At 56.8% G+C, this 17,518-nt stretch overlaps 2 protein-coding genes across 2 annotated transcripts in view; both read right to left on the reverse strand.

Moving 5' to 3' along the window:
* Positions 1-425: 425 nt before the first annotated feature.
* On the reverse strand, positions 426-7,923 carry SLC22A14 (solute carrier family 22 member 14). The gene is given in 10 exon segments (XM_023763419.1): positions 426-576; positions 670-876; positions 1,475-1,649; positions 4,042-4,256; positions 4,535-4,632; positions 4,897-5,017; positions 5,807-5,975; positions 6,269-6,423; positions 6,631-6,734; positions 7,411-7,923. Coding segments are annotated over 10 exon segments (1,908 nt in total).
* A 6,458-nt stretch (positions 7,924-14,381) lies between these two features.
* Positions 14,382-17,518, reverse strand: part of SLC22A13 (solute carrier family 22 member 13) — a 6,862-nt gene continuing 3,725 nt past the window's right edge. Inside the window, exons 3-10 of the mRNA XM_006099760.3 lie at positions 17,230-17,384; positions 16,843-17,011; positions 16,499-16,619; positions 16,324-16,418; positions 15,755-15,969; positions 15,463-15,571; positions 14,709-14,924; positions 14,382-14,475 (exon numbers count right to left, since the gene is read on the reverse strand). Of these exons, the coding sequence (XP_006099822.1) occupies positions 14,382-14,475; positions 14,709-14,924; positions 15,463-15,571; positions 15,755-15,969; positions 16,324-16,418; positions 16,499-16,619; positions 16,843-17,011; positions 17,230-17,384 (1,174 nt within the window). The remainder of the gene's footprint in view (positions 14,476-14,708; positions 14,925-15,462; positions 15,572-15,754; positions 15,970-16,323; positions 16,419-16,498; positions 16,620-16,842; positions 17,012-17,229; positions 17,385-17,518) is intronic.

Consider the following 17,518-nt stretch of genomic DNA (forward strand, 5'->3'; position numbering starts at 1 on the left):
ATCGTTGTACTGTTGGTACTTGGCTCTGTTGACTTATGAGTTTGCCGACCACTGCCATAAACTATCGCTTGCTCTTACCACTGACAGCCCAACCCTGGTGGTGCCAGTGAGAGTCTGAGGAGAATGGTGGGGAGGAAGACAGGAGAACGAGAGAGGCAGTGACCCCTGTGGTCTGAGCGGAGGACCCCTCACTATTGCTCGCAGAGAGTGATGCACTCTGTTGGCCCAAATCCCAGAAATGATGGTTCTGCCAATCACAAGTCTTCTCCAGCGGGCACTTAGGAGACCAGCGTGCCCACGAAGGGGATGGGGTAGAGCCTAGTTCTTAAACAGGGACCTGAGCTGCTGAGGCCGAGAGAGCTGATCTCAGCCAGTGCCCTTCGCCCTGGGAGGGCAGGGAGCCCAGGGCATCTATAAGGTAGCGCTCAAGGCCAGGCAGGCTTCCAGGAGGTAAAGAGAGGAAAGGACCGGGCCCAGGCTGGACGGGAGAGCAGGGGCGGGGATGGGTAGGGTTGGGTGGCAGCATCAGGAGAGCGGGAAGAAGCTATGGACACGGTGGCTCTTACGTCACAGGCCCTTTGGGCAAAGGGGCAGGAATGGACAGCACCTGACGTACTTTCAGAGCTTGAGAACCAGGCCCTGTGCTGACCAAAGCCCTCACACACCTACCTTCTTCTGTGCAAGGGAAAGTGATCCAGCGTATCGGAGTGGGGCAGATTCTGCGTCTCTGGAAGCATATAGAAGAGGGACAAGGACAGAATGGCCGAGATGCAGCCAATATAATTGGTGATGCTGGGGGGACTCCAGGTGATGAATGCCAGGGACACAAAGGATCCAGATGCCCAGGCCAGAGTTACCAGCCCCAGACCCGTCGTCCTGGAAGGAAAGATCAGAGCTTGTCTAAGGGGCCTCGGAGGCCCAAAGGCTGGAAGAATCAGCTCCCCCCAGTCCACACCCTCCAGGCTCCACCCTGTCCCCACACCCAGCGTGACCTGGGAGAGTGTCGTTCTCTGCTGATCAAAGCAGGTAGTCATTTCTCTGGGCCTACCTCGTGGGGTCAGGAGTGGGAGAAGTAAGACCCACGCAACCCTGAGGGGGTGTGCGGAGAGAGCGTGGGTAGGAGGACACTGGGCCATCAGCGAGCTCTCCCGCAGTGAAGGGCCTGAGACTCAGCCACGGCCCAGCCGGTCCGTGCGAGGCAGACGCGGGGACAGACTGCCTGGGGCCAGTGCTAGCTCTGCCGCTCGCTCTGTCTGACCTTGAGCAGGCGCCTTTCCCTCTTGGATTCTGTTGTCTTACGTAGGCTAAGGATGGTGTTTGGGAGCTGTTTTTGTGAGCGCTTGATGGAATAATCCATGTAAGCTGTTCAGCACACTGCCTGTCACCGGGTGAATGCCCAAGCTTAGCCGCCGCTGTTCGTCTTGTCACTGTCCCGCCTTCGCACCCCCATGGCCTGCTCCCACCAGGCTCGTACCTGAGGATGGTAGGCAGGAGCTCGGCACCGTAGGCGAAGAACATGGTGATCAAGGCGCTCAGGCTGATTTGTCCCACCAGGATCAACAACATCAGCGTGGTTTTCAACTCTGTAGCCAGACAATGTGACCACCTGAGTTTGGGGCAATCTTCCCATCAGGCCAGGGAGGGGAGGCCTGCCCCTCAGCTCTCCCTGAACCCCTCTCAGAAGGCATCTCAACAGTCCATCCCCACCACCTGGCCAGCCCACTCAGGCGTGTGGTCAGAGGAGAGGGTCAGTCTGCTGAGGCCCAGCCAGCAGTGGGAGAGTTGCCAGTAGGATGGGAGGTCACCCCACCTACTTTGCTGGACTCAGGCCCCACACCTGTGCCTCCAGGCGGTCTCCTGTCTTCCACATCCTCCCCCAGAGGCACCCCCGTCCGTAGGTGCATTTGCGGAGGGAGAAAGGAACCAGGAAACGCCATGCCTCAGGCAGGTGAAGCCGCTTGGAGCTGAGGGCTCACTACCCCCGCTCCTCAGCCTCTGCTGGATCCTGGTCCTGCCGGCCCCACTCCCCACCCTGAGCCAGCTTTTTCTTGGCCTGGATGAGAGCAGACATATCTAGTGGGGATTCTAGTCCTAGTTTCTCTCACTCGTTGGAGAGTTTTAAACATTTCTGCTTGACGCATTATAGACTCACTTAAAAAAAAAAAAAAAACAACAACACCACCACCAAGCAATAGGAATTGAAAAATGAATTTGTCTCACCATTTTGTTTTAGCCAGTCCACACTACCAACACCTCAGAGAAGGAAGGTCCCACCCAGTCAAGAGGCTCACAATTCTGCCGAAACCGGTTTGGCTCAGTGGATAGAGCGTCGGCCTGAGGACTGAAGGGTCCCAGGTTCGATTCCGGTCAAGGGCATGTACCTGGGTTGCGGGCACATCCCCGGTAGGAGATGTGCAGGAGGCAGCTGATTGATGTCTCTCTCATCGATGTTTCTAACTCTCTATCTCTCTCCCTTCCTCTCTGTAAAAAATCAATAAAATATATTTAAAAAAAAAAAAAAAAAGAGGCTCACAATTCCAACCCTCAGAGAAAGAGAGGGAGCCCCCTTGAGGCAGACCCTAGACCAGTGATGGCGAACCTATGACACGCGTGTCAGAGGTGACACGCGAACTCATTTTTTTGGTTGATTTTTCTTTGTTAAATGGCATTTAAATATATAAAATAAATATCAAAAATATAAGTCTTTGTTTTACTATGGTTGCGAATATCAAGAAAGTTTCTATATGTGACACGGCACCAGAATTAAGTTAGGGTTTTTCAAAATGCTGACACGCCGAGCTCAAAAGGTTCGCCATCACTGTCCTAGACACAGTGGCCCTGGTCCAGACCCCAGCAGCTGAGGGGGTCCTTGTGGGCAGCAATTCTGATTGGGTGAAAACTGACATCTTAATGTCCACATCCTCAGCCCTGTCACTCTCTAGCCCTGTGAGCTGACCTGGAGGTGGTGGGGGGGGGGGTGGGTACTCATTTGCTCTAGGGCTCTTTGAAATTTTGAAAATATTGCCAGCTCCCCAAACCCCTGGCTTTCCTTCTTTAGTTCTGAGCCTACGGGACACCAGGATGCTGTGCCCCTGGGTTCAGCGGGCAGGTTCTGCTTTCCTGGTAAAGTTACAGCTAACAGGCATTTTCCAATCAGAGGCTACAGGTGAGCGGCCACGCCTTGGGTAGCAGTGGAAAGATTATTTTTGCTGCATCTGTTCACATTTTTTTTTCTTTGTTTGCTTGTTAATCCTCACCTGAGGATATTTTCCCACTGATTCTTAGAGAGAGTGGAAGGGATGGGGAGAGACACATCAATTGGTTGCCTCCATTGGGGCTGGGGATGGAGCCTGCAACCAAGGTATGTGCCCTTGACCAGAAATGAACTCATGACCCTCCATCCTATGGGCTGACACTTAGTCTATCCACTGAGCCAAACAGGCCAGAACTGTTCACATGTGTGTTTTTTAAGATTTTTAAAAAATAGATTTTTGAGAGAGAGAGAGAGAAAGGGAGAAGGAGAGAGAGAGAGAGAGAGAGAGAGAAACAATGATATGAGAACAAAACATCAATCAACTGCTTCCTGCACACCCTCTATGGGGGATCGATCCCATATGTTCTGACCAGGAATCGAACCAGCAACCTTTCGGTGCATATGTTCTGACCGGGAACCGAACCAGCAACCTTTCGGTGCACTGATGCATCTGTGCACACCCAGGGATGCATCACCTGATCTAATGTGGATTGAAATCAGGTGGAAGAAGGCTGTCCACTCTCCTGCCCACACAGGGATGATTACTCCGGACAGCTCACCCTCTCCCAGGCCTCTGAGAGCTGTGAGTGCCTGGTCTTGGGGACCCCACTGCCCAGGGAGGGCAGTGCTCTAGCGATTAGTGCCTGCTCTGGAGGTACCTGGGCCCCTGCAGAGAAGGTAGGTTGTAGGTGTAGGATGCTGACTCCCAGGGTGTCTTGTTGGAGAGACAGGGCAGGAGGCACAAGGAGGGATTTGACAGAGGCATGGGGCGGGGGAAGGGGGTGTACCTGAGGGGATGAAAAGAATAAGCAAGTTCAGGAAGCTGCCTTGGAAGAGAGACCCAGCCATAGTCCACTTCCTCCCAAAATGCTCAAAGAGGAAGATGCTGCAGAGCCGGGCAGGCATCCCCATCATGCCAGGAATGATCTCGCTCATCTGGTACTTCACACCAAAATCCCTCATCTTCAAGGTCAGTGTAGAATAGCTGTGACCAACACTGAACCTGGAACGAGACCGGAAGATAACTACTCAGAGAGAACTAGAGAGAGAACACACACACACAGATACCCTCATGCAGACGGGGCAAAATGAAGACAGAAGCGAAGGAGGGGGGAGCAGGGTGGGAACGGAAGGGAGAAATACACACAGATCTGGAATCTACCGGCCACGCCGGTCCTTAGGCCTTGCTCCCTTGCAGCCAGGCCATGCCCCATTCCTTCACCAGAGCTCCTGGCATGCACTTGTGTTTGCAGTCCCTGCTGGCCAGCCTTGGGGACTCACCACACACAGCCCATCACCAAGGTCACCTTGCGCAGTTGACTATTGTTATAGAAGTCCAGGATGGAGGCATTGGTCACCTTCTTTCCAGGCATCTGTAGCTACAGGACAAAGAGGACCAGCCAGAGGCAGGGCGGGGACCCCAGCTTGCTCCCACCCCTAGAAGACCCACAGGGCCCTGCCCCCACAGTGCCGGCCTGGTCTCTGGTCTTCCCCTGACGGGATTTGATTTTGCTGCCACTGTTCCCTTCAAGCAGTGGGCTGGAGACACCCTCGGGGCCAAGGCCCCACCTGAAAGGATGAGGCGGGAAGAGGCCCTTCCACAACCCCCAGCCCTGCCCTACACTGGGCCCGAGGCCTCTTACCTTGTCCAACAGACTTAAAGGAATGGTCGTCTTGTTCATGTCAGCCGCATAGCGCAGTACGTGCTTGGCCTCCTCCACCTTCCCCTTCACCAACAGCCACCGAGGGGACTCTGGGAGAATCCTGCACGGCACACCCTCCTTTATTCATCACTCCAAGATGCCCCGGACACCCAAGTGGGCCCCATCTCTGCCTCAGGGGTGGCCATCCTGTTCCAGCATGAGGTCATTCAGATAACGGAGGCCTTGAAGGTGACCGTCAACCTCCGTCCCTCCTTGGAAGTCACCCCTTCCCCTTCCTAAGCCACACACAGGCCCCGCAGCTGCTCGGTGTCACCCTGGCCATTATTTCCCCTGCCTGGCAGTGTCTTTCCTCTCAGCCACCTTGAAGAGCTCAACTACTTTCTATCTCAAGGGTCATCCTCACCTGCCCGGGCACACGGAGGGCACTGTCTTCCATGCCCACACCCTCTATTAGAGCCCATCCACATAGCTGGGAGTTCAGCCCAACACTGTGAAAAAGTTGTCCCCTAAGTGGCTCCATTTTTCAGTCCCTCCTCATTCCTCAACTCCCTGTCGCTCCGGGGAAGTCAACTCAAGGTTATCAAGACCAACTTTACTAGACTTTTTTTTGTTTGCCCTCAACCCTGACCATTCCTTGTCCTTGAATCTTGCCCTTTGACACGTTGCCTTTTGGTTTTCTGACCGGCTCTGACATCCCTCTAAGGGTCTCTTCTGAGGAGGGTTAATGCTGGGGTCCCAGAGGCTCTGCCCCTGGCTCTCTCTCATCTCATCCCCACGTTCCTCCTGGGGAGCAATCCATTCACTCCGTCCCTTCGAGGATCCTTCCCAACCCTCAATCTCCAAGTCCATCGGACCCAGCCCTGGGCGTGCCCCGGGCCCCTCGGCTTACCAGATAAAGGAGACGAGGAATAACACGGGGGCCGTGCCCAACAGAAACAGCAGCCGCCAGTTGGGAAAGCTGTAGGCAAACGCACTCAGGAAAATGAGCCCCAGAGAATAGAAGCACTGGCTCAGGATGATGGCGTGGGCCCGGTGCTCGCCCACCAGCCACTCGACAGCTGTGCAGAAGCCAAGAGGACAAAACCCGGGTTAGCTCGGGGTCCCTGGGGTGGCTCCTGCAGCCAGCCTCTGAGACGCCCAGCCCCGCTTGGGACAGTTCAGACTGAGCACACATTCTCTGTCCCTCTAGGCAGCCTGAGGCGGAGGCTGCTTCCTCTGCTCCATGTGCCATTGGATGGCAACTCGGTCCTGCAGGCTCGTGGCCCCTCCCCCCCACCCCCATCCTCTCAAATCCTGCCCTCCCGGTGCACACTCCCCTCCATGCACCCCGTCGCGTGCAGCCTGGCCTCACTTAAAGCCATGCTGCTGATGCTGTGGCCCACCAGGGCCTGGGACACCCCGAAGCGGAAGAACAGGTACTGGTGAAAGCTGTTGACGAAGGCTGTCCCAAAGCCAAAGATGATGATCCCCACGTTCGACAGCAGGATGGAGGGGTAGCGGCCAAGCCTGCGGGCATGGAGGGAAGGCTGTGTCAAGCGCATGAACCTCTGAGTCTGGACCCAGCCCAACACTCGGGCCAGGTCCTGAGCCATCCATGGGCCTCCAGAGTGTCCCCACCCTTGCCTCCCTCAGTCTGAGACGCCTCAGCTCTGCATGCCCATGAGGAGGAGGCAGGGGCACCCCAGGGACCAGAAGAAACTCTGGGAGACTCACTTGTCACTTATGAACCCGAAGATGAGCGCCCCTGTCAGGAGGCCTGTCAGGAACATGGACTGCACGGCTTCCGGGGAAAATTCCTCACCACACACCAGATCAAACTGGGGATTACACGCAGGGGTTGGCCACAGGCCTCCACCTAGGGTCAGCCGTCTGGTTCCCGAGACGGAGTCTCCTCCCAGGGTGGGCGTTTAGGCAGAAGGGGCCTGGGACAGGGACAGGCAGCAGGCCTCAGCCGTCACCCCTGCCGTCCATCCTGCATCTGGCACACTCTGGGAGTTAGGCCTGAAGAGAGGGACCAGGGGCAGAGCCAAGATAGGGGGTAGATGGAGAGGTCCCTGTTTAAAGGCCAACATCACTAAAGACCCTTCCCCAAATGCAGATGCTGGGCTCCAGCCCAGAGGTTCAGATTGGCAGGTCTGTGCTCTGAAGGGCCCAGGTTGCATCTTAGACTGCTTTTTTTCTCCAGTTCCCTACCTTCTGTGAGTTCAGAGGGCAGAGCCACAACTGCAGAAGCAACTCCCTGGACAGATGGCAAACCCTGCCTCTGTCCCTACCCCCAAAGCCACTCTAGCTTTCTGGCTACGATGGGCGAGGCTAGAGCTGGGCAGCAAGAATTCTAAGTTTCTGCCTCGGCCCTTCCTCTGCACGGTGACCTTGGGCCAACTGCTTCCCCTCCCGAGGTCTCATTTTCTCCACTTTTTGGGGAACAGGCGGGGGGGGGGGGGGGGGCACATCTCTGGGCCCATGCTACCGGCAACTCAGGACAAGTCGCACCTCATTGATCACTGATCGCGTCGTGCTCTCAGGATAGACCCACCCCTGGCTGCACGCCTGTGTGTAGTTGAGGCCATACTTGATGATGGAATCCAGATCCCAGCTCACAGGCAGGAACATGCGGCAGGTCAGGAAGCTGCCATTTCTGTCCCGGGGCAGGGTCAGATTCAGCTGCTCGGCCTCTGACAGGTTAGGGCCCACGGCCAGAATCCAGCTGGTGTTGCAATAGGCCTTCTGCTCTGCGGCCACGAGGAGGTCAGCGTACATGAACACGACCGCCAGGAGGTTGGGGATGAAGGCCAGGGCCACCAGCCTTCGCTGGAAGGGGCCAAACTTCCCCATCGCTTCCATGATACTGGCAAACTTGTCACCCTGGTTGCTCTCTATGGACCTCAACCGGCGTAACAACAAGTCCAGAGACCAGGCACGGGGTTGTCCTGCCGCCGTCTGCTGGGGTAAGTCCGTGATAGAGGGCCGGGGTTGGGGCTCCACGGGATTGTCTTCATGTGCCATCTGTTCAGAGAGAGGATGCAGCTCAGTGTCTACCAACCAGAAGTCAGGGGCTGGCGTGGAGCCACTGACTTGAAATTGGCCTGTCTTAGAACAATTTGGGTTCCAACCTTGATGTTCTCTGTAGCTCCCCCCTTTGCTTCTGAAGTTTCTTAGTTAATTTGTCCCCCATTGGCCCGCCCATTCCTATTTCTTGAATGTTTTAGACAATGCCCTGCTAAGTGCTGAGTTCTCCGACAATTTTCCTGCTGCTGAAACTTAGTTTACACACACACACCAAGGCACTACCAGTCTTGCAAAAGTAGAGTTCTCCAGGGAACATTGTTTCAAGAAAACAGCACCAAAAACACCCCTCAAATCTGGATCAGGAGTGGCCAGGAACGAAGGCCATAGAGATGGAGCTGATGCAGTGAGGCACCAAAATAGTAGGATGAGCCCAGCCAGTGTGACTTAGTGGTTGAGAGTCGACCTATAAGCCAGGAGGTCATGGTTCAATTCCCAGTCAGGGCACATGCCTGGGCTGTGGGTTCGAGGAGTGTAGGAGGCAGCCAATGAATGATTCTTTCTCATCATTAACTAGAGGCCCGGTGCATGACATTCGGGCACTGAGGTGGGGGGGTGTCCCTCAGCCCAGCCTGCACCCTCTAGCAGTCTGGGACCCCAGGGAGTGGGCCTAAGCCAGCAGTCGGACATCCCCTGAGGGGGTCCTTAGCGCTGCAGCCACCGCTGCGGTGCTCACCAGCCATGAGCCCAGCTTCTGACTGAGCGGCGCTCCCCCTGTGGGAGCGCACTGACCACCAGGGGGCAGCTCCCGCATTGAGTGTCTGCCCCCTGGTGGTCAGTGCATATCATAGCCACTGGTCGTTCCCCTCTTCGGTCAATTTGCATATTAGCCTTTTACTGTATAGGATGTTTCCATCTCCCTCTCCCTTCCTCTCTGAAATCAATAAAAATATATTTTAACAAATATGTGCAAAGATACCCATTAGGGTGGCTAATACTTAAAAAAAACAACAACCAGAAAATAGCAAGTGTTGAGGAAGTGGAGAAATTGGAACCTTTGTACAGTGCCCCTGGGAATGTAAAATGGCAGCCAAGGAATGCAGGCAGCTCTAGCAGCTGGAAAGGGCAGGAGAACGAATGCTCCCCAGGAGCCTCCAGGAAAGAACGCAGTCCTGCTGACTGATGCCTTGACCTATGCCCAGTGAGGCCCATTTTGGACTTCCGACTTCCAGAGCTGCGATGTAATAAATGTGTGTTGTTTCGAGCCACTACATTTGTGGTCATTTGTTACAGCAGCGTTAGGAAACTAATACGGTGCATCCATGTGTAAGGTTGGAGGGGGGCGGAGGTGGATGGAGGAGACTTCCCAGGGAGGGCGCTTTGCTTTGCCCACAGATCTCTGGCTTTCAGGAGCCAGCTGTCCCCACCTTGCCCTCGGGGTTCCCTTCAGTGTCCCCCAGCAGCACCTGAATGCCCACGGGGCTCTTGACAGTCAGCAAGGCCCTGGAGCACTTGCTCCCTCTACTGACCCCCAGGTCCCCTGCCAAGTGGACAGGCCCAAGGTAATTGGTTCTCAATGTACAAAAGAGGAAAGTGAGCCCTGGCCAGCGTTCTCAGTGGTTAGAGCATCGGCCCAAACACTGAAGGGTCTCAGGTTCGATTCCCGGTCAAGGGCACCTACCTGGGCTGCAGGTTTGATCCCCAGCCCCATTCAGGGTGCATACAGGAAGCAACCAATCTATGTCTCTCTCTCACATCAATGTTCTCTCTCTTTCCCCGCCCCCTTCCCTCCTTCCCTCCCACTCTCTCTAAAAAAAAAAAAATCAATAGAAAAAATATCCTTGGGTGAGGAGTAACAACAGAAAAAGAGGAAACTGAAGCCTGGAAAATAAACATATAGCCAGAAGCAATGCTCCATCTGAGGCAGGAAATGGCCAGATGCCACCCCAAACCCACACTTCCTGTGAGGGCAGCCTGCTCCTTTCACAGACTCCACACAGTCGAACGGTCCTGGCAGGCTCTTGTCCACATCTCTGCTGAGAATACGGCCCCACACTTGCCAGGTGTCATCCAAACTGCCACCCTCCCCGTCCCTCCTCCCTGGAGACGGAACCACAAACCAAAGCCAGGACCCACCTCAGCATACTCCAGGCCTAGCCAGGTGGTTGGCAGCAGAACCTTTGGGTTCCATTGGTGGCCAGGAAGTAGTGTCACAATGGGGCAGGGGGTGGGGTAGGCATGGTGAGGAGCAGCATTCTACTCCAGGGGCATAGCTGGCCACAGACCCCAGGGAGAGACTGGGGCAAGGCAGGTGGGAAAGTCTCCACACGAGCCAGCTCCAGGCCTTTGTGCAGACTGTTCCCGGCTCCTGGAGCCCCTGGCCTCCCCTTAAAGGTTCCATCTCCACTGAGGGAAGATCTTCCATCTGTCCAGACACAACTCACCTGTCCTCAGTCCCCAGGCCTACGGTGGGGGAGGGAGGAGAGGCAGAGGGGGGATAGGACCCCCTTCAGCTGCTCCCAGATCTGGGGGCAGCAATGAGCGCCGAGCCTCGGGCCTGGCTCCCTAGCAGCTCTGTGCAGGGCAGTTCTTCCACTGCCGCAGGAGGGAGGGGAGAGAGCGGAGGTGGAAGACTGGTGGTGAGAAGTCTGGGAGCTGCCATGGGATGGCTTCTCCTTCTCTGGAAGGAGGAGAGGCTGTTAGGAGGCAGAATGAAGGGATGCAGATGGGAGGTTAGAAAAAGCCATTGGTGAGCCCGGCCGGCATGGCTCAGTGGTTGAGCGTTGACCTGTGAACCAGGAGGTCACAGTTCAATTCCAGGTCAGGGCACATGCCCAGGTTGCAGGCTCAATCCCAAATCCCCAATAGAGGGTGTGCAGGAGACAGCTGATCAATGTTTCATCATTGATGTTTCCATCTCTCCCTTTTCTTTCCTCTCTAAAATCAATAAATAATAAAAGCTTAATATGCAAATTGACCAAACTGCAAAACTACTGGTCGCAATGAGGCGCACTGACCACGAGGGGGCAGGCGCTCAATGCAGGAGCTGCCCCCAGCCTGCTGGCCCCAGGCCAGCCAAGGCAGGTACCAGTGGGGCCCCCAATTGCCCCTCCGGTTGCCCTGGCAGAAGGAGGTGACAGGCAGTGGCAGCGGGGAGATTGTGGGGCAGGGCTGGCTGGCAAGCAGGTGGTGCCAGGCTGGTCAAGGCAGGTGCCAGTGGGGCTCCCCCCCCCCATTGCCTCGCAGATTGCTCCACAGATCAGCCCTGATCTGCTGGCCAGGCCTAGGGACCCTATCCATACACGAATTTCATGCATCAGGCCTCTAGTATTACACTAATAAAGGAGAAACATGCAAATTGGTGTCACTCTGCTACGCCCACCAGCCAATCAGGATGGGTATGCAAATTAACCCAACAAAGATGGCGGTTAATTTGCATATGCAGGCACAGAGCAAAGACTGAAGGCTCCGCCCAAGTGAAGACTGAAGATTGAAGACAACTGAAGACTGAAGAGGTGTGACTTCTCCACTGTGGCGGGAGCAAAGGCCTGGGTTCCGGGTGCCAGAGGAAAACTGGTGCCGGCAGCGAGGGGAAGGAAGGCCTATAGCACAAATCTCTTCATGCAACAGGTCTCTAATATATATATATATATGAAAAGAAAAAGCCACTGGTGAGAGTTGGAAAACAAGCTGACTAGAAAAAGCTGGTGGGAAAGCTGGGCGCAGTGAAAGGCCCAGTTGAGGCTGATGACTAGCAGCTCATTCACTGAAAAGACTTGGTGGGCGTGTGACCCTCTTCAGCAGTGCCCCGCAGTGCCCAGCAGTCTGGGGTGCAGGGAGAGAAAAGGCAGATGTTTGGGTTCTTTAGCTGCTATGGTTTTGCAAATTGGGGCAACTTGGGGCACAACTAAAGGGTGAAGGGATAACGTACAGGATGCTGGCAAATGATGTCTATCTCTCCATAGAAATGAAAATGATGGCTTACATCCTCAAATCTGAGGACAGAGGTGGGGAGGCAGAACAAGGTCTACCGACCACAGGGCCCAGTGGATGGTGTTGTAGACAATGCGTCCTCCCCCAGTCTCCCACATTTCTGTGTTGAAGCCCTAAACCCCAGTGATAGGTAAAGATGGGCCTTGGGGCCCTAACCGGTTTGGCTCAGTGGATAGAGCAGTGATGGCGAACCTTTTGAGCTCGGCGTGTCAGCATTTTGAAAAACCCTAACTTAACTCTGGTGCCGTGTCACATATAGAAATTACTTGATATTTGCAACCATAGTAAAACAAAGACATATTTTTGATATTTATTTTATATATTTAAATGCCATTTAATAAAGAAAAATTAACCAAAAAAATGAGTTCGCGTGTCACCTCTGACACGCGTGTCATAGGTTCGCCATCACTGGGATAGAGCGTCAGCCTGCGGACTCAAGGGTCCCACTCAAGGGTCCCAGGTTCGATTCTGGTCAAGGGCATGTACCTTGGTTGCGGGCACATCCCCAGTAGGGAGTGTGCAGGAGGCAGCTGATCGATGTTTCTCTCTCATCGATGTTTCTAACTCTCTATCCCTCTCCCTTCCTCTCTGTAAAAAAATCAATAAAATATATTAAAAAAAAAAAAAAGATGGGCCTTGGGGAGGTAATTTGGGTTAGATGAAGTCATGAAGGCGGGCCTTCCTGATGAGATTAGTGGCTCTCTAGGAAGGAGAGAGATCTCGCACCCTCCATCCACACACAGAGGACAGACCATGTGAAGGCAGCACGAGAAGGTGGCTGCCTGCAAGCCAAGAAGAGGGCCCTCATCAGAACCTGCCCCTGCTGGCACCCTGATCTTGGACATCCAGCCTCCAGGACTGTGAGAAAATAAATTACTGTTGAAAGCCACCCACCTATGGCACTGGGTGAACTGAAGGCCAGGTCAGTGGGTTGGACCCGGTGGGGACAGTGCCAAAGTAGAGGAGGTGGCAGGGGAAGTGCAGGTGCCTTAGCCTTTGACAGTGACATAGGAAACACAAGATGCACAGCACAGGGGTCAATCTCGGGGGTCTCTCTGAGGAGGGCGGGCACTAAGCCTGGTGGCCCGGGGGCTCCTCCTGGGCAGAAGCCAAGGAAACCGAGACGCACACCTCCCTGACAGAGGAGTGGGTGAGTGGGCAGCGAGTGAGGCAATGTCCAGGGTGGCTGAGTCAGGGCCACACTTGAGGACTCAGTCCAGCCCAGTGCCTGGCAGTGTCCAGAGGGTGGAGGGTGGCCCTCCTTTCCTATCTCCTTGGACCCTGGGGGCAGACTGTGAAGCCCTCTGCCTGTCACACCCAGCCAGGGCCGCCAAGATGAGTCCTTGCTGATTAGTGTTAAGGGACCTAGAAAATCATCCATTTGAAAATGGGAAGCCCGAGGCCCGGCGTAGGAGGGCTCCTGCACCAAGCCTGAGAGGGGAGCTCTGCACGAACTCCCACAAAGCTGGCTATAGCATGCGCAGTGGGCCCACTGCTAGCACGACCCCGAATCTGGGCTGTTCTGGGCTCCCCAACCGAGGGAGGACAGCCCCGCCCAGCCCAGGCCGCCCGCAGCTCCTTGGGGTCGAGTCCACATCAGGCTGCATGTCTTCTCGGGGTCTCAGCTGCTGATCTCACACCAGCCAGCGCCCAAAGACGAGCATCTACCCGTGGGCCAGAGGAAGCCAGGGGCACTCTGTAATACACCCAGGGGGAAAAACCTTTCTCCCCAGGGGCCCCCAGTCCCTACAGAAATGAGTCTCCGAAGACCTGTCCGGAGGCAATAGGTGAATTTTGCATCTTGCTTGTGTCAACAGAGGGTCCATTTAAGTCTCTTTCGGGAAAGGTCACTGCGCCTCAAAGGGAGGCGAGGGTCCACATCTTAGAGCTGAAAACCGCCTTCCGCTTTGACCTGGCCCTTTCCCCGCTCCGCTCGGGTTTTTGTTTCTCACCATGGCAGTTTCGGCCCGGGTGCCACACTGTGCCAAGAAAGACGGTTCAGTGTCCCCAAGAGAAGGCTTTGGCTTGGGACTGACTCCATGAAGGTAACCAAGTAGGAAGCAAAACAGAACTGTCCGTCGCTTCATAGCTGAGAACCGTGAGTGACAACTGTCCAGGTATCCGAGAGGATTGCTGGACGCGTCCACGCTGGGTTTACAAAGAGGAGAACTGGCCCAGCACCTACCACCACCTCTAGGCGCCATAGAGATGGAGGGGTCGGGGGAGCTGTACCCCCCACAAGACTATCAGAGGGCAAGTTACAACCAAGACCCTGACCCAGAAGAGGGTGTTGGGGGTGGGGCTCCAGGAATAAGAAAGGTGATGGAAGGAGAGAGGCCCCGTCCCAGGTGCTTCTGGGAGTGGGCGGGGCAGTGGGTGCTGATGCTGGAGTCGGGTCCTGGTGTGTTGCCTCCATCAGCAAAGCCAGTCTTGCTCTCAGGTCCTGCGGTGTCCAGGGAATGAGGTCAGAAGGACGTGCTGCTCACAGAGGCCTGCCCTGGGCTGGGAGTTCTTCCTGAGGCCCCCGTTTCATTTCCTGCGGGCGCTAACTTCTTAGTCCTAGAAGGAGCGAAAAGCCATCACTGGCTGACCCGGAAGTGACTCCATAGCAGTGTCCCCTCCCCCCTAAGTAGGGGGATCTAACCCCAAGGCCAGTCAGATGTCTGTGGTTCCTAAAACCCCTCATTGGTCTGTAAGTGGCCACGGACGGATGGTGCGGCAGAGGCGTGGGCTGCTGTAGGGCACTGATGGGAAGCCAGGGTCCCGGGCTGCAGAGAAAGCGGGCTGCTCACCGTGGCTGGGGGCCCTGGTCCAGGTCCTGGATGGTATCCTTCATGGCCTGGCCGCGTGTCTCGGGCAGCAGCGCACAGAGCAAGCCTGCCCCGATGGGGAGGCTGCCGTAGATGACCATCGGGAGGGCCTCGTGGTAGTCGCCCAGCAGCATCACCAGGGGCGTGAGGATGCCCGCGATCCTTGAGAAGATGGCCACCAGCCCCATGCCCGTCTGCCTGCGGGGAAGCCCGTGCCAGCTGGGGACCTGGCCTCAACGCCAGGCTGCAGCGCCAGCTCAGCGTACCTCCTTGGGAGAGCCCAGATCTCTGTATGGCCCCCCGGGCCTGCAGGGGCTCCGGGCGCATCCAGCCCCCCCTCTCCCCCCCCTTTCTTCCTCTACTGAGAGTCCAAGGCTGCTGCCACCTCCAGGCCTCTCTGTCAGCCGCTGCACTCCTGCCCGTCTGTCCAGTTCCAGGGCGAAGGCTGCCCCTCCTGCGTACCCCTCCCCCCACATGACGGTTCCTTCTTCGGAGCCATTCATTCTTAGATGTATCCTGTGGCACAGTCCCGACGTGGCCGGGGCGTGGCTTACTTCGCTACCAGCCTGGGACAATTTGGATTTGGACGACATTTGTAGATGCCCTGGCCCCCACCCAGCACGGCTGCCCAGAGCCACCCCGAAAGCTCTATGTGGATGGCGGCGAGGGCGGAGGAGGGATGGCCACCATCAGGGTCTCGGGAGCAGAGGAGGGGAACGGTGCCAGCAGCCCTTACCTGATGATGGTGGGGAAGAGCTCAGCGGAGTAGACGTAGGAGATGGTAAATCCAGCAGCTGTGGCGAACTTCCCCACGATGGCCAGCACGGTGGCCACTACGGGCAGGTCTGGTGAAGGAGGCTGGTCAGCCACACGGAGGGCAGACAGCCCATCCCCTGGGCCCTGCTCCCTGCCCTCCGCACCCAAACACTTAACCCCGGGGAAGCCCTCGCTCCGGAAAGAGAAGCCATGGGCCTCTGGCCACAGGTGAGGGAGGGTGGGGGGGGCCAGGGGAGAGCCAGTGCAGGTACCTGCCGGGACGAAGATGATGCTGATACACATGAGGCCACCCAGAACCAGAGTCCCCATCTGGCTCCACCTGCGGCCGAACCACTGCATCATGAAGATGCTGGAGTAGCGGGCGGGCACCTCCACGGCCCCAAAGATCAGCTGCGTCAGGTAGATGTCCAGGCCAAAGTCCCCCACTTGGAGGCTCAGGCCAAAGTACCCCAGACTGTCCACAAACCTACAAAGTACCCAAGGGTCCCTGTCACTTCTGGGTGAGGAGACACCATCACACTCAGAGAGGGGGCCTGACTTGGCCAGAAGTCCCCGTCAGGGAGACTTCTGCCGTCGCTGGCTATGCCTTGGGCAGGGATGTTGCTACTGTTATGAATCGTCATGTAAATATCTGATATGCAGGATGGTCTTAGGCGACCCCTGTGAAAGGGTCGTTCGACCGCCAAAGGGGTCGCGACCCACAGGTTGAGAACCGCTGGGCTAGACAGACAGGGAGAGGCCCAGTCATTCCCGCGCAGCCCATCCCAGCCAGAGAGCCACTGTCCCACACCAGGGAGGGGCACGGCCCCAGTGCCCTCACCAGACGGCAAAGAGAATCAGGGTCACCTTCCGGAGCTGGGGGTGTCTGAACAGATCCAGGGCGTTCCCCGAGGGGCCTGTCTTCTCTGGGGCCAGCTGGGGGGAAGATGCCGAGTGAGGCCGGCAGAACGGTCTGTGGGTCAGACCAGGGGCAGGCAGCGCCCGGCCGTGAGTACCTGGCTCAGCAGCTCTGGGGAGAGTTTCCGCCGGTTGACTGAGGCCGCCTTCTGGATGGCTTGTTTAGCCTCCTCGACCCTCCCCCGGGCCAGGAGCCAGCGGGCAGATTCTGGCAGAGCCCTGCAGGTCAGGAACGGGTGTGAGTATGGGGCACGAAGCCCTAGAGCCCCCCAGTACCCCAGAGCCTCCTTGGCCATTCCAGTGCACACTGAACCCCATACCCTGGGCAGGCCCCTCTCCCAGACGTGTCCCTGAGCGGCCCATGGGAGGAATGCGAGCCTATACTCTAAGCCTGTGGAGCACGGCTGACCGAGGGTGCTTGCTCTGGGAAGCACCTCCTCACCAGAAGTAGAAGAAGAGCAGCAGGACGGGTGAGGCGCCTGCGATCTGAAAGAGCCGCCAGTTACGGACGCCATAGGCAAGCCCGGCCAGGGCCATCTGCCCCACGGAGAAGCTGCACTGCGCCAGGACCACGGCCTGGGTCCTCCGCGAGGGCCCCACCCACTCTGCAACTGTGAACGGAGATGCGGAGACTGGGCCAGGCCCTGCCCTCACCCTCCCCACCTCCCCAGAAGCCACCCTGTCAGGGTAGGGGCCTCCTTCCCAGCCCAGGAAGCAGAGGTGTGACCCTGTAGGTGTGATCCCTGGCAAGGCCCCCTGAGGCAGTGTGGGGGTGAGGCCAGTCCCCAGGGCCTCAGCCTGTGGCTCAGGCTGCAGGCCAGATACTCACGCAGGGTGACATTTGTCAAGGCGTAGCCAGAGACGGCTGTGGCCACAGCAAAGCGCAGGACCATGTAGAGGTCGAAGGTGGGCACAAACGCCGTGGCCAGGCCGATGATGGCGAAGAGCAGCAGCTGGATCAGGATGCTGGCTTTGCGACCAATCCTACGGGACAGAGGGGACAGGTCCGGGAGGGAATCTCTGAGGGGAGTGGGGAGAGGGAGACTCAGCCCTGCCCTGGGCTCTCTGTGTGTGGAGGATACACGGTCCCACCCTGAGGCCCTTGTGCTGGTGCCTAA

Source organism: Myotis lucifugus, unplaced genomic scaffold (assembly GCF_000147115.1).
Source record: "Myotis lucifugus unplaced genomic scaffold, Myoluc2.0 scaffold_283, whole genome shotgun sequence".
Taxonomy (NCBI): domain Eukaryota; kingdom Metazoa; phylum Chordata; class Mammalia; order Chiroptera; family Vespertilionidae; genus Myotis; species Myotis lucifugus.